General features: G+C 45.6%; 2 protein-coding genes and 1 long non-coding RNA gene across 5 annotated transcripts in view; 2 read left to right on the top strand and 1 right to left on the bottom strand.

Moving 5' to 3' along the window:
* Window positions 1–6,170, top strand: part of FANK1 (fibronectin type III and ankyrin repeat domains 1) — a 96,158-nt gene extending 89,988 nt beyond the window's left edge. For all 3 annotated transcript variants that reach the window (XM_081533314.1, XM_081533305.1, XM_081533295.1), the window contains exons 7-11: window positions 1,168–1,333; window positions 4,951–5,094; window positions 5,608–5,685; window positions 5,775–5,819; window positions 5,923–6,170. In XM_081533314.1, coding sequence (XP_081389440.1) covers window positions 1,168–1,333; window positions 4,951–5,094; window positions 5,608–5,685; window positions 5,775–5,819; window positions 5,923–5,988 — 499 coding nt within the window. In that variant the 3' untranslated portion in view covers window positions 5,989–6,170. The remainder of the gene's footprint in view (window positions 1–1,167; window positions 1,334–4,950; window positions 5,095–5,607; window positions 5,686–5,774; window positions 5,820–5,922) is intronic.
* A 4,455-nt stretch (window positions 6,171–10,625) lies between these two features.
* On the top strand, window positions 10,626–15,838 carry LOC145523360 (uncharacterized). The gene is made up of 5 exons (XR_014066503.1): window positions 10,626–12,301; window positions 13,028–13,164; window positions 14,710–14,883; window positions 15,099–15,251; window positions 15,492–15,838. It is a non-coding gene; the product is annotated as an uncharacterized LOC145523360 (long non-coding RNA).
* ADAM12 (ADAM metallopeptidase domain 12) overlaps window positions 12,889–23,914 on the bottom strand; it is a 382,360-nt gene continuing 371,334 nt past the window's right edge. The window contains exons 22-23 of the mRNA XM_081533255.1: window positions 18,395–18,525; window positions 12,889–14,557 (exon numbers count right to left, since the gene is read on the bottom strand). Of these exons, the coding sequence (XP_081389381.1) occupies window positions 14,506–14,557; window positions 18,395–18,525 (183 nt within the window). The 3' untranslated portion in view covers window positions 12,889–14,505. The remainder of the gene's footprint in view (window positions 14,558–18,394; window positions 18,526–23,914) is intronic.

Here is a 23,914-nt window from a genome sequence, read left to right as displayed (position 1 = left end):
ACAGATTGATTTGATTCAGGTTAACATCTTTAGCAAGAGCCCCTCAGGGCCAGTGTTGTGACTTCAGTTTTCAGGGCTGTGATGCAGGTTGTCCCACAGTTGGATATTCTAGCTCTGATCCTTTGGTTAGGGTATAGCAGCTAAATCCTTCTTTTGTAAAGATAATAGTTTCCCATCGCAATTAGAAAATAATCTATGTTTTAGGAATTCAATACCAGGTGAATATCCTATTCTCCATTAAACTTTCATACAGAAATTTTAGCATCCACTATGGTCCTTGCTGCATCAATTGTTTAATCGGGACTTGTCAAAAAGTGATTTTCTGATTCCATGATTCCTCCTATATTTATTCGCTGGTAGTCTTCTTTTAACAAGAGCTTTCCCCCACCAACTGAGGATAGACCCATTTTATTCTATGAACACAACACAAATGTTTATTTTAAGCACAATAAAATGTTTATTTTCTTTTAAGTACCAATATTTAGAGTAAGAATTTCATTTAATGGTTATCTCTGATAGTGTCCAGTGAGATGTTTTCTCTTCCTCTTTTGATATCATCATGGACTGGTAGGTGTTTTTCAAATCTGACATTTTACTCATTTACAGTGATTATTCATTTTTTGGAGGTATAATTCACATGCCATAAAATTAATTTTGCTAAAATGTACAATTCAGCCTTTAAAAATATATTAACAAAGTTGTGCAACCACCACTACTCTATAATTCCAGAGGATTTTCATCAATCCAGAAGGAAGCTCTGAATTCATTAGCAGTCATGCTCCATTTCCTCTCCCTCCAGCCCTGAAAACCACTTATCTGTCTCTATGGATTTGTCTATTCTGGATATTTAATATAAATGAACTAATACACCACATGGCCTTTTGTGTCCGGCTGCTTTTATTTAGCGTAATGTTTTAAGGTGCACCTACATTGTAGCCTATTTCAGTACTGCATTTCCTTTTTATGGCTGAATTATATGCTATTGAATGGATATACCACAGTCGATTTATTAGTTGATAGACACATAGATATTATGTGAATAATTTTCTTGACTTTTCCACCCAAATTAGGATTTCTCTCTTAGGTTTAAACCAGGGAGGATAAATATGGACCTGAGTGTGGTGACTGCACTTAACAGCCAAATGTTTCTTCTGCCACATGTTGCAGTCTGATGCTTGCATGCTATGCGGGACACCTGGATGTTGTCAAGTATCTCCGAAGACACGGTGCTTCCTGGGACACCCGAGACCTGGGAGGCTGTACAGCTCTGCACTGGGCTGCAGACGGAGGCCACTGCAATGTGATCAAGTGGATGATAGGGGACGGCTGTGAGGTATGGGACCCTCCTCGTCAACTACACACGTGGAGTTAGGAACCTAGATGCTGCTCCACAGGGTTCAGGGGAAGCAGGACCTTATGCGGATGCCTTTGATTAGTTGAACCTAGCAATGCTGGGGGAAGTTCTCTGACTTATGAGCGAGAAGGTTCCTGAAGCCTTGGGACCAAAAAGATCATTATAGGATTTTTACGATAGTGAGGCTTCAGGTTGTCGTGGAGGTTCAGCTTGTATGGGGGGAAAAGGAAACTGTGCTGAACGAATCCAAAGCTGGACCTGATGTTGCTTCCACTTTGTTTATTGTTTTGTTCATTTCCTCATTTATCTCTTCTTTCCATCTGCCAGCAAAGCTTGATTGTGTCTTGACCACACACCAGATACTGTCATAGGTGCTGAACACACCAAGACGTTCAGAACTCTTACAGTCACAGTGCAGCTTATTGCTTTTAGAATTAGATTATTTTTTATTCTTTGCTTTAAAGATGAATCGTTACAAAAAATTTCCAAAGAGCAAACACTAGATCAAACATAGAGCATTCCAGCTCTTGTATCTTTGCTTCGAAGCAGGTGTTGCTTCTGGTTTCAAGTCATCAGGAAGTACGAATCCTACTCGGCAAATAGAATTAGAGTTGTTTGGACGTCTATAGATATTTGAAGTTGGGGAAATAGAATTAGCTCAATTATGGTAACTGCTGATAACTTTCAAAACTTCAGTTTAAGACTTCAAGGAAGTTAAATAAAAATTGTAGGGCATGGAAATAGGGAAAGATAGACAAAATGCGGTCCTAATGGTGAGTGCCAGATGGTGCAGGGTTTTGAGAAGTTAAACTGATGACCTGGAAAATAAACTTGGAAGTAGGAGAGTTCTGTCTCCTGGAAGACGTCTGTAGATTTGCTCAGTTTGTCTTTCAAGTGTGACTGAGGGCAAACAAGGCTTAAGCTGCGGGATCTCAATGGTTATAGAGTGCTGAGGAGAGGGCCCCTTGAAGGAAAAATACCTCCGTCATTAAGATAAATCCCTTTTATTACATTTCTTGTTTTCTTTGTTTTAGAAATACGCACAGAAGGTCAAAAAGATTAGCCTGTGTGCCTTGGCAGTTGGGGCCAGCCCACACCTGCCTTGGGGGTTAGTGATAGTCACATTCCTCTTGTTTGGCTTATGATGAGTTCTGCTCATGCTTTGGACCCAGTAAGAGTCTGTAGTTGAAAACGATGGTTGACCTTTGCTGAAAGAAGGGCAGGTCTCTGCTGTCGACATTTTAATACTGGAATTTTGGAAGTGTAGGCGCTCTGGGCTTCAGTTATGGACACACTCATTTGGGGTGAATGCCATCTTTTTCCGTAGAACTGCAGCTCCATAAATGTGTCCACTGAAGGTTTCTGTGTGGCCGGCAAGTGGCAGGTAGATGATCTCAGCACGACGGTGGGACGGGCCTGGGAGCAAATCCATCACCACCCTCTGCTTGAATCGAATGATCTGTACTGAGAGTGACTTATTTCCATTGGGAACCATTTCTACGTTTAATGAGCCATGTGACCTCAGGAAAGCCATTTGACTTTTCTGAGGTTTGGTTTAAACATGTGTAAACCAGGAATAAAAATAGCTATCCCTGTTTAACCTTTAGGACCCAAAGAGAAAATGTGCATGAGAGTGCGCTGAAAACATATACAGCGCCCTGTAATTTCAGGCAATTATTTTATTATTATTTAACCATAATGGAGCTTGCTGCCTAAAAAGGTTATCTGTGATTTGCAGGAGGAAGAGCTGCAAATCTTAACGGCGTTGCAGAGGGTAATCTCAAACATACAAATCACCTGCAAGGTCTTAAAGCTCTTCTGGCAGTTCTTGTTTGTTATTCTGGTCTGATGTTTTACTGAAGCTGTAGATTTCTTTGAGTAATTCTTCTGTAACAGAATTAGGGGTGTGTGTGTGTGTGTGTGTGTGTGTGCGCGCGCGCACATCCAGGGATCCATCTGTGTGCACATGTATATGTTTACTTCAGCACCATCCCTCATGGATTGATGAGGTCTTCATGGGTGTGTGTGTGTGTGTGTGCGCGCACATCCAGGGATCCATCTGTGTGCACATGTATATGTTTACTTCAGCACCATCCCTCATGGATTGATGAGGTCTTCATGGAATTGGAGGAGACAACGTTTACATTCCCTTATTTTAACATGTCTTTTAAAGCACAAAACTGCAAGACCTTGGTGTAGGGTAGATTATTGGGAAATGGCCCATCTTATTAGCAGGCAGGCTCTTGTTTTGGACAGGGCATTAGTTTGGCTAACTTTTCAGGCTGGACTTCATGTCAGAGATCTGGTTGCTTTGTCAGTCAGTCAGTCAGTTCAGTCGCTCAGTCGTGTCCGACTCTTTGCGCCCCCATGAACCGCAGCACGCCAGGTCTCCCTGTCCATCACCAACTCCCAGAATCTACCCAAACCCATGTCCATTGAGTCGGTGATGCCATCCAACCATCTCATCCTCTGTCGTCCGCTTCTCCTCCTGCCCTCAATCTTTCCCAGCATCAGGGTCTTTTCAAATGAGTCAGCTCTTTGCATCAGCTGGCTAAAGTATCGGAGTTTCAGCTTCAACATCAGTCCTTCTAATGAACACCTAGGACCGATCTCCTTTAGGATGGACTGGTTGGATCTCCTTGCAGTCCAAGGGACTCTCAAGAGTCTTCTCCAACACCACAGTTCAAAAGCATCAATTCTTCGGCGCTCAGTTTTCTTTATAGTCCAACTCTCACATACATGACTACTGGAAAAACCATAGCCTTGACTAGATGGACCTTTGTTGACAAAGTAATGTCTCTGCTTTTTAATATGCTGTCTAGGTTGGTCATAACTTTCCTTCCAAGGAGTAAGCGCCTTTTAATTTCATGGCTGCAATCACCATCTGCAGTGATTTTGGAGCCCCCCAAAATAAAATCAGCCACTGTTTCCACTGTTTCCCCATCTATTTGCCATGAAGTGATGGGACTGGATGCCATGATCTTAGTTTTCTGAATGTTGAGCTGTAAGCCAACTTTTTCACTCTTCTCTTTCACCTTTATCAAGAGGCTTCTTAGTTCTTCTTCACTTTCTGCCATAAGGGTGGTGGTTGCTTTGTATATACTTGTAATTCTTCTGCTTAAAATTAATACCTACAGTAAATATCAGGGTAGGTGTTTATATTTCTGTCTTGTTCCAGAAGGGAGTTAAAGTTGCTTACAAAGATACTTAAAATAAGAAGCAGAAACTATAAAAACAGGATAGGAAAGTTAGGCAGGAGAAAATAAGGCAGCTCACATGGGGCCAAGGAGAAGGGGAGTATGTTCATTTTTCTATCCCATCTTCTTTCCCTTTGAGCACAGTGTAAGGGATGATGCTCATGGGTGGTGAGAGGCATCTTGGGGCCTGTCTGCACCCTTTAAAGTGGCCCAAACACAGATGCTCACTGCGTAAATGTGAACTAAGTCAGAACAGTCCAATTGAGTCTCTCTAGGTCTAGAAAGACTCTTTCTAAATCAGGGGAATTTGGGCAAGTAGAAATTCCTTTATAAGCTTCCCACGAGTGATGTGCAGGACAAGAAAGCGGGCTGAGAGCCACTCGCCTTATGGTTCTGCAGGTGGACGTCATGGATGCTGGTTCTGGGTGGACCCCACTCATGAGAGTCTCTGCAGTCTCGGGGAACCAGGAGGTTGCCTCTCTGCTGATTGACGCAGGTGCAGACGTGAATGTGAAGGACAAAGACGGGAAGACCCCTCTCATGGTACGACTTGCTCCACACAGCGGCCTGGCTTGACCTGTGGGATTAAGGTCACAGCTGCCCCATAAGAGCCCTTCTTTTGAGCTCAGCTACATAAAAGCACCGGGTTTGTTTGGCATATGTATTCCCCATTGGCCTGTGAATTAAGACATGGTGATGTCATCATGGCATTTTGGGTGGGGGGAGCCCAGTCTAGTATCTTTGTAGTCTTTTTACAACTATTTCTTGAAGCATTGCCAACCCCAGTCTCTGGGGCCATTTTGGGATCGGAACAAAAGAGTGCTGTTCTCTGTCCGGATTTGGACTCGGACGTGTCGTCATACATGGAGGAAAGCGGATTTCCTTTCTGATTCCCTTGTGTTTGCTGGCGCTGTGCAGTGGGGTCCACACGCCCATCCTGCAAAGCCCCGCTGGCCCCAGTTGGCTCTGCTCTAGGGCGTTGCTGGTGGGTGTCCTGGACCTGCCTGCAACGAGATCCCCTTTCTGCTCACGCCCCACTTTTTACCTGTTTTCTAGGTGGCCGTGCTGAATAACCACGAAGAATTAGTCCAGTTACTTCTGGACAGAGGGGCAGATGCAAGTGTGAAAAATGAGGTATGTGACTCCATCTCCATCTCAAGATTTTCCCTGGAAGGGAGGAGGGAACAGAGGTATGAAAAAATTTTTCTTGTTTTGTCTTTCAGTTCGGCAAAGGCGTCCTCGAGATGGCCAGAGTTTTCGACAGACAGGTTGGGATGTTGTTGATGTCTGTTGAGGCTAATTTTGTAGCATTTAAAAAAAATTTTAAAACCCCAACCCTTGGATTACATGCACCTGTTTTTGTTTATCTAGAATGTCCTCTCCCTCTTAGAAGAAAGGAAAAGAAAGCAAATGCCAAAGAAGTCATCTGTTTGCTGACCGGGGCACCTCTTTTTTCCCTCTGAAAGCCGACTGAAACAAAGCAAAGCAGGACTTGAACTAGAGAGAAGGAATTCTGTGTCTCTGAGGGCTATACATTTGAAGTTTATTTAGTTGAAGATTCACAGTGACTTTTGTAACATACAACTGTTCCCACTTTGAAATACACCTTTTTACCTAAACGTGCGTGGTAGTGGTGTTGTCACTGGGCGTCTGCAGGATGAGGATGTCTTCCTGAACTTGGAGTTACATGTGAAACAAAACATTTAGGTCCTGAAGATGCACAGCCACTCCCTGGTCTCCCTCTTCCCCCTCCTGCCCTCCAAGCTGTCTGTCCTTCGAGCCACCCCGGGACCCGGTGGAAATTCCCGCCCCCCATGTGTTTTCAGTTCTGTCCTTCCCTCCCAACCTAAGCCTTCCAGCCGTGTTGCCAGGTGGTGTTCCCTCCTGAAGGGACGCTCCTCCAGAAAGCCCAGGAGGCCACGAGCAGAGTTTTCTGTTCAGCTGTTGGCCTCACATCAAAGCGCAAGATACATATTTCAAGACTCCGCTTCTGCTGTTAGAGGAGTCTTTTTAGAACAGCCTGGTCTGAGGATGTGTTTGCATAGACTCAGGCCCTGACAGTGAAAGACCTGGCCTGCTGGCCTGTTGACAGCTTTGCCAAAGAGGAGTTTTATTACATTGAGTCCTCAGAGCAGAAAGGGTTTTGATGCTGATCACTCAGATCCGAGACAAGCAGGAATGGACAGGTCTGCTGCTTAGGGGCTCAGACACAAACGTGTTGGTGCTTGAACTCAGCGGACACACTTAAACTCAGCAAAGAAGGGAGCTAGCTGACCACATGCATTTTGTGTCTCCAGGGAGATGAGCTGGCTAACTCCGCCCCAAGAGAAGACAGGCTACAGAGGTCTGCCCAGGACAGGAATCTTCTCTGCAGGGAAAGACCAACTTACAGGTAATAAAAGTGCCGGAACTTTGGGGGAAGGGCATGTGGTAAAAACACAGGATCAATTTTACTGATGTTGGCAATTCTCCGCTTCGTTCCATACTATTTATAGAATGGGCTTCCTGGTGGCTCAGTGGTACAGAATCTGCCCACAGTGTAGGAGATGGATTGATCCCTGGGTTGGGAAGATCCCCTGGAGGAGGGCATGGCATCCCACTCCAGTATGCTTGTCTAAAGAATCCCATGAACCGTGGGTCCCATGCAGCCCTCTTCTTAGCTGTTTCACTAGCGTTCTACCTTTCATACAAATGCTTATTTGTCTAGATTTGCTAGATTTCAAAAAATCCCTCTAGAAATCAGAGCATTATCACAGCTCTCCAAGGCTCCTTTTCCCCTATCATAATCAATGTTGACACTCACCTCAATGTCCTTTCTCCATCTGTTGTAGATACTATTCATGAGCTCTGGAAAGAGGGCATGCCCCTTCTTGTGGGCCTCAAGCTTGGCCACATAATGGGCCTGACTTTGGTCAATGAAATGTGTGTGGAAATAGCTCCTGCCCGTCCCAGTGGGAGCTTTACGAATACCCAGGTTCCTCTTCCCTCTGTCACAAGACCAGCCGTGACTCTCATAGAGGCTGCTCCACAGCCCCGGGTCCAAACACCAGAGCCTAAGCTCACCCAGAACGGACATGATGTGAGTAACAGTCCTTTCGTGTTGCGAGTCACTGAAACTGCAGAGTGGCTTGTCACTGCAGTGTAAGCTAGCCTAAAACGACGGCATGGAAGGTCCTAGCATAGATCTGAGAATCACGTCTTCCACTGAAGCACCTCTCAAGTCCTGTGGTTTCCAGGCTTACTTGATTCACACTTTCTTCCTTCCTTTCCTTCTCTCCTTGTCTTGCCTTTCCTTTAAATTCAGACTTGTTTAAACTCAGGAATGGGTGTTGAATTTTATCAAATATTTTTTAGCATCTCTGCTAATCATATTTCCCAACATGCTATCAGTGTGCGGACTTGGCTTACTAGATTTTGAAATACTGAACCATCCTTATGCTCCTGAGATGATCTCATCAGGTGGCAGTGGACTTCTGGGTTCCATGTGCTGTGTGTGTGTGCTTCTTAATCTTTTTCCTTAGTAACACTAGATGGTGGTTTATCTTGTGTGCTTAATTTTTCCCAAGGAAGCAACCCATGCTGTTATTAGTTTTATTTTCCCCAATTAATTTATGCTTTTCATTTCTGAACTGGAATTCCCTCTGGACTGAATATCTCAGGAAAGGCTGTGAGCAGTGGATCATCAAAAGCATCGCAGGCGGGTGCCTGTAATTCAGGGAGTCTGAGAAACATGGCTGTAGAGTGTCCTGTCACAGTTGGTCCCATTCACTATTTGCTACATAATCTGCTGTTCACCTTTGACTCAAGAATCATTGCATTTCTAGGACATAGTTTTTCTACCTTCAGTGCATTATAATCTTCAGAATTCGAACCTTTTAGATCTGAGTTTTACTTCATGCATTAATATATAAAATTATATAATTTCTCCAGAGGCATTTTGAAAGGTGCATGCATAGTCTGTGTGTTTGAAGTATCCTGTTTGACATATATATATATATATATATCAATTTATCTACATTATTAGCTATGTCTGAGGCCTTCTGTGTACATACTTTGTTACTTTGTCATGGGTGGAAGGTGGGAAAAATAAGGACCCTTGTTATCATCCTGTAAATTTGTTTTCTTAATGAAGTTCTTTATGAAATCGGAGGCTATTTTAAAAAATTATAATAGATTCCCATTGTGCTTAGTTTTTTACTCTTCTGTGTAAATATTTCTAGTCCTGGTTGTTTTCTTTCTGAATTTACCTCTTCTATAAATAAGATGAGTTTTAAAACTTTATTTTGATAAGTTATATATCACATTGTTCAGAAAAATGATTAGGTCTCCCCCCACCTCTAGTACGGGCTTCCCTGGTAGTTCAGCTGGAAACTGAACTACCCTGGAGAAGGGACAGGCTACCTACTCCAGTATTCTTGGGCTTCCCTGGTGGCTCTGATGGTAAAGAATCCGCCTGCAATGCAGGAGGCCTGGGTTTGATCCCTGGGTTGGGAAGATCCCCTGGAGATAGGGCATGGCATCCCACTCCAGAATTCTGGCCTGGAGAATCCCTGTGGACAGGGGAGCCTGGTGGGCTACAGTCCATGAGATCACAGAGTCAGACACACCTGAGTGACTACACACAGCCCAGCACCCCTCTAGTGTGTGTGTGAAAAGGCATACAGACATCTTCCCTCCTCATCCCACCCCCCGCTGGGCTCATGTGGATTGCAGCACTCATCTCCAGACCCTCCAGCTCACCACCCTTCTTAAGGTTCTTGCTGTTTAGTTGTTACATCGTGTCTGACTCGTTTTCGACCCCATGGACTGTAGCCTGCCAGGCTCCTCTATGGGATTTCCCAGGCAAGAATACTGGAACAGGTTGCCATCTCCTTCTCCAAGGGATCTTCCCGACCCTGGGATTGAACCCAGGGTCTCCTGCACTGACAGGCGGATTCTTTATTGCTGAGCCACCAGGGACGCCCCCTGTTAGATTCTTGTACATCTATACATGAATGAGAATACGATACATTCTCCAACTTGAGAGCCCCCCCCACTTTGGTAAAGAATCTCAGTAATGAATGGGACACCTCTTTATATTGACCTGTATACCATTTATTGGATATAATATTTGTAACAATGACTTTTTTTTTTCTATGGAAATAGCAAGTTGTGTTACCTGTAGACCCCCCGATATGAGAAACGTGTACAAAGGTAACAGACTGTAACATAAAAAGGTAAGTGAAAAAAAAAAGCAAACCAAAGCATGATACATGGATGAAGCACTATAAAAATGAACATACTGGTTTAGTAGCTGTAACTTTGTACTGTGCTGAATAGCCTGTAGCCAGGTTTTAGCGAGTTCTACTGCTGCGCCACACACGTCCAAACGGTGCGCTTTCCTTCAAGCTTCCCCACTGACCTGACAGGGGTACACAGGAGCAGTGAACTCGGATGTGGCTCGCCCTCCAAGGACTCTTAAGGGATTTTTCTCTTTCTAGTTCGATGTATTTTTTTTTTTTTTTCTTCTATCACTGTCCTTCCCACTTAAGTACTTGCTTATAGGCCATAAACATAGGTATCATTCCACTTCTTTGCAAAGCTAAAATGATCACATGAGATTTTTCCTTTTGTCTGGATTTAAAATGTGCTAAACTGAGGATTAAAACATTATCTCATGGAAGGAGTATCACAGGTAACGACTTCTGAAGAGGATGTGGAAAAATCAGGGTTGGTGACAGAGTACTGAACCTGGAAGAGCCGAATTGTACTGAAAATTTGTGTGTTAAATCTCCTGGCTCTCACTATCGACTGTTGGCTATTATGACAGTTTTATACTCAGGATTTCTTCTCCTGGTGTCTCATACAGAACAGGCTCTTACTGGCTGGGCTCTAAGCTGCCACTGGTGTCCCGAAAGAAAACAGAAGTTTTCCTTTATGAAACGCAGAGAAATGGTCCATTCCTGTGCAGATCAATGGCTTCTGGAAGCATCGCTGCACAGAAACGGTTCTCAGCCTTTTTAGCTTGTTGTTACTCATATGACTACCAGAGTTTTCAAACAGGTTTAAAAGAAAGAGATGGAGAGTGAGTCGAGAGACTTTCGGTCATCACAGGCAAACTGAGTTCCCATGGCCAACTCTCCCTTTTAATTAGAATAAGTCTTTAGGTGGGAGGTGCCTGGGTTGGGGGGATGCTTTTGGATTCCCAGCTGGGGTGGCAGGGGGGAGCGGGGAGTGGGCAGGGTTGCTCCCAGCTGTGGCCCTGGAGAAGGTTGGGCTTTGGGTGGACTTGTGGGGCAGCCACCAAACTGCAGAGATGTGTCGGAGACTGGGTTAGGGCTGGGGAAGGAACTTGGGTCTGGTGCTAGGGAGAGGTACTAGCTGAGGCTGCCTGTGTCCAGATGTGTTCACAGCCCTCTCTCTCGAGTCCTGGGGAGATGAGGTGGCATGCCTCAGGCTCCCACCAGCCAGCCATCGTGTGGGGGGATCCATAGCCCAAGTCCCCCTTAAGGGCTAGCACTGGTGCTGGGAGACTTCTGGGTGTGACGTTTATCTGGGTTACTTGTGTTTGCTTGGGGTCCTAACAGTGAAGAAGGATTTCTAGGCTGTGTCTGCCCGCCCTGTGGCTTCCTGCTCCCCAAGCACCCCGGGGAGCCCTCCAGGGCAAGAGTCTTAAATAAGCCTCATGCCGAGACCCTGGCAGGAGAGTCAGGCTGTCGCCCAGGTATGGCGCCCTCCCGGTCGTTGGGGTCTCAGTGGCTCAGAATGCTTGTAAACAGCAGTTGAGAGATGGCAGGAAGACGCTTGAGCATTCGAGTTGGCCCAGCACCAGGCTCTGTTTAGCACCATGGGAGATCACAGTCTCGTAGGAACAGTCTGCCACAGAGCAGGGTCTGAGCTGTTTTTCTTTTGGAGGAGATATGGATATGTTGTATTGATTTGCCAGGGAACAATGGCCTCTGGTTTCAGCCTGAAACTTCCTAATAAAGTTAAGAAGGCATAAAAATGTCCCCTTTGAGACTAGTTGGGAGCACTTCTCCTCCTGTAGTTTAATTTGTTGCTCTTGTGGTCTCTGTGATGTCATCCCACATGTGTAAGCTGGAAAGTTCACACGGGGAAGTGCAGTCTCTGGATGCACAGTTTGACAATGGAAAATGTTATGCATTGTTTCTCTCGGTTGCTACACATCTGAGTCCATGTGTCAGGAAAAGCACACTGTTACACAAAATTTCAGGAAATCAACTTTTCAGTAGAATGCCTGGAAGGTTGGCCATATACTTCCCAGTCAAGTGGGGTCATATGACCTGCAACTCTAGTAAGATGGAAGGAAAGTGAGTATCCTGAGGGCCGACTCTGTGTCGAGGCGTGCGGACTCTCAGCCAAGGCCATCTAAACCCACATCAACTCTATTATTCATGCCCATACAATCTTAAAAAAATATTAAAAATAGACGGTCATTGAAATATAAGTATTCATTTTCATTTCTATCATCTAGGAGGATATAAAAAGGGGGAGAAATATCTCTTCACCTCCCCCAAGCAAACTGGCTCTTGGTTCCTAAGTTATATTAAAATGAAAGTTATGGCTGAATATGCTTCATTTGATAAATACTGTATTTGGAAGTACTGTTCCTTGAATAACATTACCTGTGTACTGTAAGGGGATATTAGGTTTAAATATGTTCTTTTCCAGAAATGAATTGCTCGGCTCTATACAAGCACTCAGTATGTAGAGAGAAGAATGTGTCATCAGCTGTGGCCACTGATGACATGTAAGATCACAGCGTTAACCTCTTTTAATATCAAACTATTCCTGGTTCTCTGAAATAGAAGCACAGGAATTCTAGTTAAGGACAGACAAAAAAAGTTCACACCCTCTTCCCTGCACTAGCAGAAGGGGCTACAATGCCAGATCCAAGGATTTGGGTGTCTATAAAAATCATACCCACCTAATGCACCATAAAAATGCTGTAAACTTTCCCATAGAATATGTTTTTGGCCTTAATACAATTACCAAATATAATGCTAGTTACAGTAATTCTGTAAATACTCATCAGCAGTAATATTTTCTAACATGGCTTTATAGTTTTAAGAAACTAATAATTGCATAATGAACAAATTGCATGCTATAAGAGTTGGAATGTATTAGAGTCGTGTTCCCTTGTGTGTGTGTGTGTGTGACATGGATTTATTGAGTTTATCCACGATCCTGAATGCTATGTTGCCTAGATACGGTGGGAACTTGGAGAGAGTTAAATGCACTCTTGTTTTCCTGAAGGCAAACCAAGATTCTTGGTACATTTTATCTTTCTGCTTCAAGGCATAGAAAAATCATGGAAATGACCCCAGATGAAGTCTCTATCATAAAACAGAGTATATTATGGAACCGTTGTCAATTACCTTCTAATGTGAAAACTAGTCACATAGGACCCCACTAGAAGACAGGCATAATGGCATTTGACCTTGTCTGAATAATTTTGTAATTTTCATGCCATTAGGTACAGGCATCTTTGAGATCTCCTTGTGAAAATGGCTCCCCAGTCTGACATCCAAAGAAAGAGTGAAAGGTTGATGAGTCTGCCGCTCAAGACTGCATTTCATGAATATTGAGCGTGAGGACTTTGACACGCAACAGGTAAGTTGTAAAAGCTTAAAAAACAGATCCAGACTTTATGCTAAAAACATCTCTGAAAGATTCCTGCAGCCAAGGTGGGAAAATAAGATGCCCAAAGAGAACTTACTAGTAACTTAGGGTTCTTTGTCCAACTTATCCTAACAAAGACAGCAGACCATAACCTGTCCCAGTGAACACAGCTTTCCATTTGGCTGTAGTTTTTGCAAGCACAGGGATTCTGCCTAATTTTTAATAAGCTGAACCTTGCAATAAAAGGAGATTTTTATCTCCAGAACTGATTTACTAGATCTGGTTACGGGTTCACATCTGAAAATAGTTATGCTCCCGTGGAAAGCCTCATCTGTCTGTCGGAACACAGTATCATTGTGTTACAGTCAAGAACACAAGGTGGTAATTTGTTCAGCTCCAAACAGCACAGGGAGACAGAGGTTTGCAGGGCTCGGGCAGTAGCTGACTTGTAGAAACACCACCTTTCCCAATCTAAATAAGGCGCTGATGCCAGCACTCCGAAAAGGGCAGCCAGGAAAAGAAGTTCTTGGTGTTTCTATAAAGCAAACTTCTCTGCTTGCTCTCCAAATGTGCTCACGGCTGGTGAGCTCGGCTGGTGAGCTCAAGGTCAAGTGTCTGCCTGGCCTCGTGTTCCAGGTCTGCCTCCTACAGTGGCCGCACCTTAAAATTCCTCTCCAGGATCCAGGTTCTCTCCCGAGCTCCCTGGCCAGAAGCCAGGTCCTTCCCTGCGATCCCTGGAGCTTCCAGGGATAACCCTGGTGGGCCAGCCTGTCAGCTGTGACAGTGTCCAGAATATCCCCGGAGGCCCAGCACAGCCTGGACCTGAAGCCAGGCTCTGGCCTCAGAGCAGGCCTTCTACCTGGGGTCTCTCGTTTTGTGTCTGGTACCAGAACCACAGCCATGGGTAAGCTGGGCAACTGCCCTCGTCATGAAGCCTCCATCAGAAATAATATCCTGTCCAGAATCCCAAAAAGCACGATATTTCAAGTTCACTAAACTATTAAAAGCACAACAAGCCTTCCTTCCATGGAAAACTCAGTGATGGGTTTTTTTTTTTTTAAAAAAAGCCCCCTACAGCGCACTGCACTGTAACAGGCATTCTGCATAAATTAATAATTTACAAGTACCTGAGCAAGTAAGTATACAGAGCACCATAGCACAGCACAGCACCAACGGCAGTAGCTCAAAGTTCTTTCAAATCATGGTGTTTGAAAAATTAAAAAATTCTAAAAGTTGGTACAAAGAAAAAAATAACTCCAACTGGAGTTGAGAGATAGTGCAAACTTGTGTCTTCACTGTTGAACAAAGGTGTCCACTTGCTTCTCACTTAGCTTAGGCGATGGGGGCGGGTCTGGGCACTGGATGGGGCTGTTTCGGAGCAGGTCTGCAGGAAGAGAGAGGAGAAAACAAAACTGTGGTCAGAGGCCCTGCCAGCGATTCCTGCCAACCCTCGATGCCCAGGTTGGAGATACCGTTTCCTGTGCTGTGATGGGCTTCCAGGATCAGATCTCACCTCTGCCCCCCACCCCACCCCAGGTGCTGGAGACCAACGGCTCCTGCTAGCAGCAGGGGTGGCAGATTCAGAAAGGACCTTGCTGAGGGCTGCAGCAACTTCAGCCGTTTATGATCCTTTTCAAAGCTGCCCTTCTAGTCTGTCCACAAGGTGATTCGAGAAGAATGCCATGCGATAGAATGGTGCAAGCCACACAGGTGAGTCTCACATGCAACTTTAAATTTTCTAGCAGTTGTGTGAAAAAAATACAGATTGAACTAATTTTAGTCATTTCATTTAACCCATCATGTCCAGAGTAGCAGTATTTCAGTAAGTCAACATAGAGAATTATTGAGATAGCCGACATGTTGGGGGTACTGACTGCAAAATCCAGGGTATATCTGCACTGCCCACCTATCCTGTCTTCCACCAGCCACAGCGTGCCCAGTAGTGACCATACTGAGGCGGCTCCAGAGGACGGGGAGTGAAGCTGGGCACGTGGGATCCCTCGGAGATGAACAGATAGAGTGTTCTCCTTCTAGGTGGAGACAGAACCAGTTCATACTGGTGTCATCAACTGGCAGAGGTAAGACAGACAGCTGCCTGAGATCATTTAAGAGAGGGCCTTCCCAAGAGGATCTAAATGCATATTTCTCCAAAGAAGTCGCTCAGTCGTGTCCAACTCTTTGTGACCCCATGGACTGTAGCTTACCAGGCTCCTCCGTCCATGGGATTTTCCAGGCAAGAATACTGGAGTGGGTTGCCATTTCCTTCTCCAGGGGATCTTCCCAACCCAGGGATTGAACCCGGGTCTCCCGCATTGCAGGCAGATGCTTTACCTTCTGAGCCACCAGGGAAGCCCCAAAGAAGACACACAGATGGCCAAAAAGCACATGAAAGATGCTCAACATCACTAATTATCAGAGAAATGCAAATCAAAAGGACCACGAGGTACCCCACCTCACACCTGTCAGAATGGCTGTCATCAAAAAGTCTAAACCATCTAGAATGGGGGGAGGTGGGATGGGGTGGGAGGTGAGAGAAAGATTTAAGAGGAAGGGGACATATGTATACCCATCAGGGCTGATTCATGCTGAGGTATGGCAGAAACCAATACAGCATTGTAAAGCAATTATCCTCCAATTAAAAATCAGTAAGTCTGTAAATAATAAATGCTGGAGAAGGTGTGGAGCAAAGGGAATACTCCTAGACTGTGGGTGGGAATGTAAGCTGGTGCAGCCTCTGTAGAGCACAGTATGACGGTCAGAAGACCAAAAGGATTACCATGTGACCCAGAAATCCCACATCTGGAGATACATTAACTCAGAAAGATAGACGCACCCCAATGTTCATCGCGGCACTATTTACGATAGCCAAGAAGCAACTTAAATGTCCATCGGCATAGGAACAGATAAAGACGTGGTACACACATACAGTGGAATAGGACTCAAAGTAAGACAGAAAGACAGCTATCACTCATATGTGGAATCTAATTTAAAAAATGATATAAATGAACTTATTTATAAAACAGAAGCAGACTCACAGATTTTGAAAACGATTTTAGGGTTACTCAAGGGATGTGTGTATGGGAGGGAACAAATTAGGAGCTTGGTATTAACATACACACATTACTATCTAGAAAACAGACAATCAACAAGGACCTACTGTATATAGCACAGGGAACCTGCCTGAATATTCTGTAATAACCTCTATGGGAAAAGAATCAATCTGAAAAAGAATGAATATATATAGGTATAACTGGGTCGCTATGCTGTGTGCCTGAAACTAACACCCCATTGTACATCAAGTATACTCTAATAAAATTTTCTTTTTTGTAAAAAATTCACTGCCTCAGGAGAGGAGCATAAAAAAAAAGGCCTATTCTATGTGGTATGTACAATTTATATATAATGGGGTATTTCTCAGCTATAAAAAAGAATGAAATGTTATTTGCAGCCACATGGATGGACCCAGAGACTGTCACATTAAGTGAAGGAAGTCAGAGAAAGATGAGTATCATATGATATCCCTTCCGGGTGGCATCTAAGATACGGCACAAGTGAACTTATCTACAGAACAGACAGTGACATAGAGAACACACTTGTGGTTTCCAAAGGGGAGGGAGGAGGGGGAGGGAGAGATTGGGAGTTTGGGATTAGCAGATGCCAACTACCCCGTATAGACCAGATAAACAGCTACCGTGTATAGACTGGATAAACAACAAGGTCCTACCGTATAGCGCAGGGAACTGTATTCACCATCCTGCGATAAACGCTAACGGAAAAGAATGTACACATATAACTGAATCACTTTGCGGTACAGTAGGAAGGAACACACCACTGAAAATCAACGAAACTTCAATAAGATAAAAGAGGGCCTTCCCCACATTCCTACCTATGTTTTTTTCCTTTGAAAACTAGAAAAGTAACTTCAAGATCAGTGTACAAACCACAGTGAAATAATATGGATGTTCTGCAGTTTCTGTATGTGTATCGCTGGGAATCAAACCACTGTCCCGACCCCCTGACCAGCTTTATCTCTGAGATTTATTACACCGATCTTTCACGGGCCAAACATTTTTCCCCGAGAGCTGTAATGAACTCACGAATGCATGCCTTCCCCTCAGAGATGCTGAATTATTGAACCCAGGGCCCAGCCAGCACCCTACCTTGTTCACAAAGCAAGCTGTCTGCCAAGGAGGCGTGTGTTTTGGCTGAGGGTTTAACCCGTCTGTGAGCTGGTAAATGTTTAACTACCCAGCATGGCAGGGGAAGTCAGAGGCCCCGGATCTGTGGTGCTTGTCAATTTCCATGGTATAAATAACTCACGCTCCCAACAGGACTTGGCTGAGCACGGAAGAGCTGTGTCGTGGCCACCAGGATGTGGTATTCCCGTTACACAGAAATGACAGATGTAGGTAACCTCAAGACAGTGATGGCAGTAAAATGTAGCTAAAAAAAGGAAGTTTGGGGCTCTGAGCATTTATTACTTTTGTTTTTAATATAACTGGCATCATTTCCAGTTTATGTAATTTTAAAGAATGGCCAGGCTTAACACCTAGCTGGCTAAATTCCTGGAAATTTAATAGTTCTTGCAAACCAGTGGGAGCTGGCTCCAGCACACCACTGGGTTAAACCTCCCTGCCCCAGTCAGGGTTCAGGCCTAGTCCCCTGGGGGAGGGCAGAGTGGATGACCCACACGGCCGCTCAGTCTGCAAAGGCGATTCCTTTTGCCGGTTGAGTGGTTACCCTTGCCCAGCAGTTTCTTCAGCCTAACTTCTTCCATTCCCCCACTTTCATCCCTGGCCCTCCAACCTCACCTCGTTTCTCGGGATCCCCAGGACCAAGAAGAAGCCATCACAGTCCCAGTCATATTTTTGGAGGCAGGTGTCCCGCTCTCCCAATATTGCACCACTTGGCAGCTGCCTGTGGCCTGGCCCAGATCATCAGCCACTGTTCTGAAGGATCTGTTCTACTTGATCTTGAGCTGATCTCACGGGTAGGCCGGGATCACTGCTAAGAGCCACCAATTCTATAGCTCCTGGCTGCTTCCTGCTCCCTTTCAAGATCCGCCCTTGCGTCTGTCTTATGCTGCTCCCAGGTGTGGGGAGTACGGGACACACAGCCGACACCACACTCCCGTGTCCTCCGGTGGCTTGAGAAGCGTGGCCCATGCAGTTGGCCCACATGGTTTCGGGGAGGAAGAGAGGGAAGAGGGTGCATCACCAACCTGATGGGTGCCAGGCGGAGCACGGACTCCTGCCGTCCCGGGGACCTGGCGGAGGCGCCAGCCAGGCGAGCCGTCTTGCTCAAGGGGTCTGCAGGCAGAGGCTTCTGAGGGGGGCTTGGCTTACGAGTTCCCTGCAATAAACCACAAGGTTAAGCATGATCACCATCTCCGTGCACTCGGATGAGACACTGACTTCAGAAGCTATCAGAGTCCCCTGGAGAGTGGGCTAGGGAGTGGAGGGCGGTTACATTGCTACACAGCACGAGTTTCACTTCCAGTAACTTTCTGACTATAGTCCCCTCACCGCATAGGTGTGGTGGCGTTTGTGCGCGTGCTTGCATGAGCATGCTGTGTTAAAAGATTTAACCACAGCATCATAGTTCAGTCGGTAAAGAATCTGCCTGCAATGCAGGAGACCCGGGTTCGATTCCTGGGTCGGGAAGATCCCCTGGAGAAGGAAATGGCAATCCACTCCAGTAGTCTTGCCCGAAAAATCCCATGGACAGAGGAGCCTGGAGGGCTACAGTCCATGGGGGTCACAAGAGTTGGACATGACTTAACAACTAAACCACCAAACCACCATCATTTAGTTACAGACACTCAAAGACGAGTCTTCACATGCCACATTGCTGACCGGCCTTGGACATAGAGTTGCTGCTGGCATCTCTGGCGTCTCTGGATGTCAACTTTGCCCTGTGCTTTTCAGGCTTCTTTTCACTTTATAAAGGCCCAACACGAGAAGCTGGTGAAAATCTTTTCAAGGAACACACTCGTTTCTTCAAATTTGCCGGAACCCTCTAATAGAACTGGTTCAGCTGCGGGTGAACCAGACAGGGAGGGGGCCACCCTCTGCCACCAACGTGGGGTCAGTCACGCTGCTCCCCATAAAATGCACTACCGTTCTTCTACTGAAATACTTGCTAAGGATTCATTCAAAGAGTCACTAACACGCCTGGAAAATGACACCCAGGAGGAAAATCCACGTCTACCAGAGGCCAGTGAGGGAGCTGGCAGGAGAGGGTGGCCGGAGCATGAACTTGGAGTTTCTGCTCTGGGTTTTATGCAAAGACCAACACTCTGGGACTCCTGCAAGTCTCTGGACTTCTCTGAACCTCAATTTCTCCGGGTGTAAAGTGGGAGAAAACAAAGACCCATCTCATAGCGTTGTTATGAGGACTACATCATGCATGGGAAACTCCCAGAACATGGATAACAATGATTAAAAGGCACCCGTGTTCTTGGGCCTCCTTTCTTCATTACTGTGAGAACGAAGGGGTTCACTGGAGACATGGTAGGAAGTTGGTGAGATTGATAACACTGTTTTGAGCCCAGGGTGAACCTAGGCATCAAGACACCACCCGCTGTGGGCTTTGGAGCCTAGAAACACTTGTGCATGCACAGAAAGTGTGCAGAAAAGGGTGCCAGGAACTCAAGGAAGACAGGACATCCTAATAAACAGATGGCCTCACCCCCTGTGATGGCACTCAGTATTCCATACATCCAGGAATACCCAAGATGATTTAAGAACATTTGACTTGACTTTCTCACGGTACTCACCCCACTGATTACATCTCCACAGCAATCAGAGCTCAATTAAAAGAATGTGACAATATAGTCTCCCCCATTTAATGTTATCTCCTTGTGGCTCAGCTGGTAGAGAATCCGCCTGCAAGGCAGGAGACCTGGGTTTGATCCCTGGGTTGGGAAGATCCCCTGGAGAAGGGCATGGCAATCCACTCCAGTATTCTGGCCTCAAGAATTCCATGGACTGTATAGTCCATGGGATCGCAAAGAGCCGGACACGACTGAGCGGCTTTCATTTTCACTTTGTAAAACAAAGGAAGCTATAATACCATAGAAGTTTGTCAACCACAGCTGCATGGAAAATATGCCAAGTTGAGACAAAGGGCAAACTGGGAGAGGAGAGAGCCACTGAACAGGGACAGACTTACAAGGGACATTTCCACATGAGGGCTCATTTAAGGAAACACTAACAGCCCACAGAATGTAAAAGAGAATACATCGTTCACCAGGGATACAGACCCACAATGCACATGAGCGCCAAGGTCGGGCTGTCTGCGTAGCTGACCAGCCTCCACGCTGATGCACTCTGAGAGAACACTCAAGTTATGCAACTTCTCCACGTGGTAGAGAGAAGGTGATGCAAGGGTTAAGTGAGAGATGATCTATTAATCTCTTAGCACAGAGCCTGGCACACAGCGGCCAATAAGCATTAGCCACTACTGTTTCACAGCTACTGTTACCAAAGGAGTGAATGGAACCACTTAAAGGCACCCTAATTGTACTGGGATTGCCATACACACACAACTATATATGAAACAAATAACTGATAAACTACTGTACAGCACAGGGAACTCAGTGCTCTGTGGTGATCTAAATGGAAAGGAAATTGAAAAAAGACTGGATATATGTATACGTACAGTTGATTCACTTTGCTGTACAGCAGAAACTAACACAATATTGTAAAGCAACTGTACTCCAATAAACAAATAATAATAAAAGCACCATAATCCTCCCAACAGACTCACTCTGGGGGATAAACCATGGCACTAAATCAAGTTCCGTTTCCTGTAAGATGGCAGGAAACTATGAGCAAGATATTAGTGAGCACTGTAAAAAAGGAATGCATGCACCCATAAAGTTGAAAGACTTTGGAGATTAAATAATTCATGACTAAATGATGACTAGTTTTGCCACCAAGTATGAATAAATATCTAGTCTTGCTAGTAAAGATAATGTCAGGTTTTTACTGCAAGGTTGGAGAGAATATGAGATGTATGTTACAACATTTCACAATATATTTGGATTTATCATGGAAGCTTAGGAGGTAATTAGGTGGGCCATTCATTCTGGTTTGCCTGGGACATTCCCAATTTATGGTAGCGTTGAATTTATTAATCACAGTCTCTCTAATGTGTCCTGGTTTAGAGGACAAATTATACAGTCACCGTAGTGATAAAAGCCCAAAGAGTTGAGATGCTGATTGAAAGTTCTGATTCAAATCTGGACTCAGCAGAGACACCAATCTGCTTCCCTCCTGCCACACCCAGGACAGGTGTCTATGGAAACATGAAACAGGTAGCCGCCTAGGTAAGATGCCAGCTTCCCACCAGGCCCAACTGGGACAAAGTGGCTTCATGGAACAGTAGAGTTAATCAAAGATGAGGGGTCTTCCCTTCTCAAGGGTCAGACCTGGAGCCCCCAAATCCTCTGGGCAGAAGCCCCTGCAGCACATGCTCTGACCTTGGAGAGAGGGGCGGAGCTTCCACACTCCCTTTGAGGCATCATTTTTCAAGCTGCCTTTGCAAAACCGAGACCCAGGCTTTCCCGAAGAAGTCCAATCCAGCCTGGCCACAGAGACCCGTCAGGACGGAGCAGAGGAATGACTCCAGGCCTCAATGAACATAAACTCCATACTCAATAAACATTTCTTTAGACTGACTTTCATTTTTAAAAAGGAAACGAGTTCAGATACCCCTTTCACTTCAACTCCTAGGTACTGGAGAAAAATCGTGATCTGTTATTAAATAGAGTGGTCTCGGGCTTCTCTGGTGGCTCAGTGGTAAAGAATCTGCCCGCCAACGCAGGAGACTTGGATTCCATCCCTGGTCTGGGAAGATCCCGCATGCCATGGAGCAGCTGGGCCCGTGCACCAACAACTACTGAGTCTGTGCTCTAGAGCCCAGGAGCCACAACTCCTGAAGCCCACTCACCCTAGAGCCCGTGCTTCACAATGGGAGAGGTCACGACGATGAGAAGCCCATGCCCTGCAGCTGGAGGAGCCCCCCTCGCTCACTGCAACTAGAGAAAAGCCCACGCAGCAACGAAGACCCAAAGCAACCAAAAACCAATAAATAAAATTATAAAAAAATACGGAGTGTTCTCATTTCTCCATTTTCTGCTCATGTTTTAGCAACAGTCACATATTTCAAGTCGTTTTTAGAGGGATGAGAATTAATTTTTAGATCCAAATATAGCCCTTTGGCTTGACCCTCTTAGAGAATTCTCAACTGTTATCTCCGTCTGCATGATCAGCAAGAGGAAGTGCATCCTGCTTCTCCAGAGGGAAACCCCCAGGAAGACTGGATGTTATCACAGGAAAATGCCAGAGATGCCACAGAGGTCCCAGTGAGCTTGTGCAGGGCTGGGCTGGGGGTGGGGCAGCATGCACCCCGTTCACCATCTGGCCCATCCCTGGCCCTGCAGGAACCGAACACTTTGAGGACACTTCGTGATAACAACAAGGATAACTGGTTCCCCAGGGAAATGCCTCGACCTCTTTTTACTCGTTATGCAGAAGAGGCAGGCGTCCTTGTAAGAACATGTTGGCACCTAGCTGGAAGAGGTCCTTAGTTCTTTCCTTCTAAAACCACCTGAAGACAGTAAAAGAAAATGCACAAGGAGCAGCAGAACTCCACTTCTGGGAAAGCTGAATATATGAGAAAAGGATGCAAAGTGCGCAGCAGGCTAGGCCGAGAAGAGCCCACGAAAGGGACAGCCTGGAAGAGCACCCACCCTGCCTGCCAAGGACGAGACACAGGAGTGCGCCGCTGACACGCGGGTCAGGGCTGAAGGCCCAGCAGACGAATTCAGCCATGTGTGCACGCCTGGAGCAGGGGAGGGGAGCTGGCAGGGTCTCTGCTGAGAGCAGAGGAGGCCAAACCACCACCATCCCTCCAAGCCTGCTGTCCCTGCGGTCCCCCAGGAGGTGGGCAATGTAAGAGCTGGTCCTGAGCTCTAACCTGGCCCTTCCCCCAACCGACCTGCAACTGGTGCTTCCTCCCAGGAAGACCTCCCTTCCTTTAAAGAGGAATTCAGACACACTAACCAAAACCACTGAAAGAAGGAAGGAAGGAACCGCAGTAAACAAAGGGCAAACTAAGAACCCGCTGGCAAAAAAGTGTATGTATGTAAGGAAACACAAAAAAAGGAGCTGGCAAAAGTTAAGAGAAACAGAGAAGGGAAAACTAAAGCAACAATGAAAACCAAAGACCTGGATGGCACTAAACACAGTCAGGGCTACGGGGGTCCAGCTGAAGGAAAGGAGGAAAAGTTCAAGGGCAAAGGACAAAGAACACCGGCAAAGGTGACGTAGGGGTCTGAGCAGATACTACAGAGAGAAAAGATACTCAGCACCAACGTGCAAAAACTTTTCTGAAAGAGTCAAGTCATGGAAAGTGCACACTGTTTCCCTGGGGAAGTGCATGAGACTCATCACAGTGACAGACTTAATTCTGCTGGGCTCCAAAATCACTGCAGATGGCGACTGCAGCCATGAAATTAAAAGAAAAGTTCCTTGGAAGAAAAGCTATGACAAACCTAGACAGCAATATTAAAAAGAAGACATATCACTTTGCCGACAAAGGTCCATATAGTCAAGGCTACGGTTTTTCCAGTAGTCGTGCATGGATGTGAGAATTGGACCATCAAGAAGGCTGAGCACTGAAGAATTGATGCTTTCGAACTGCAGTGCTGGAGAAGACCCTTGAGAGACCCTTG

Source organism: Giraffa tippelskirchi, chromosome 2 (genome assembly GCF_054371585.1).
Source record: "Giraffa tippelskirchi isolate mGirTip1 chromosome 2, T2T-mGirTip1v1.2.pri, whole genome shotgun sequence".
NCBI lineage: Eukaryota > Metazoa > Chordata > Mammalia > Artiodactyla > Giraffidae > Giraffa > Giraffa tippelskirchi.
The sequence above is the reverse complement of the archived record's forward strand: the minus strand, read 5'-3'. Positions and strand labels throughout refer to the sequence as shown.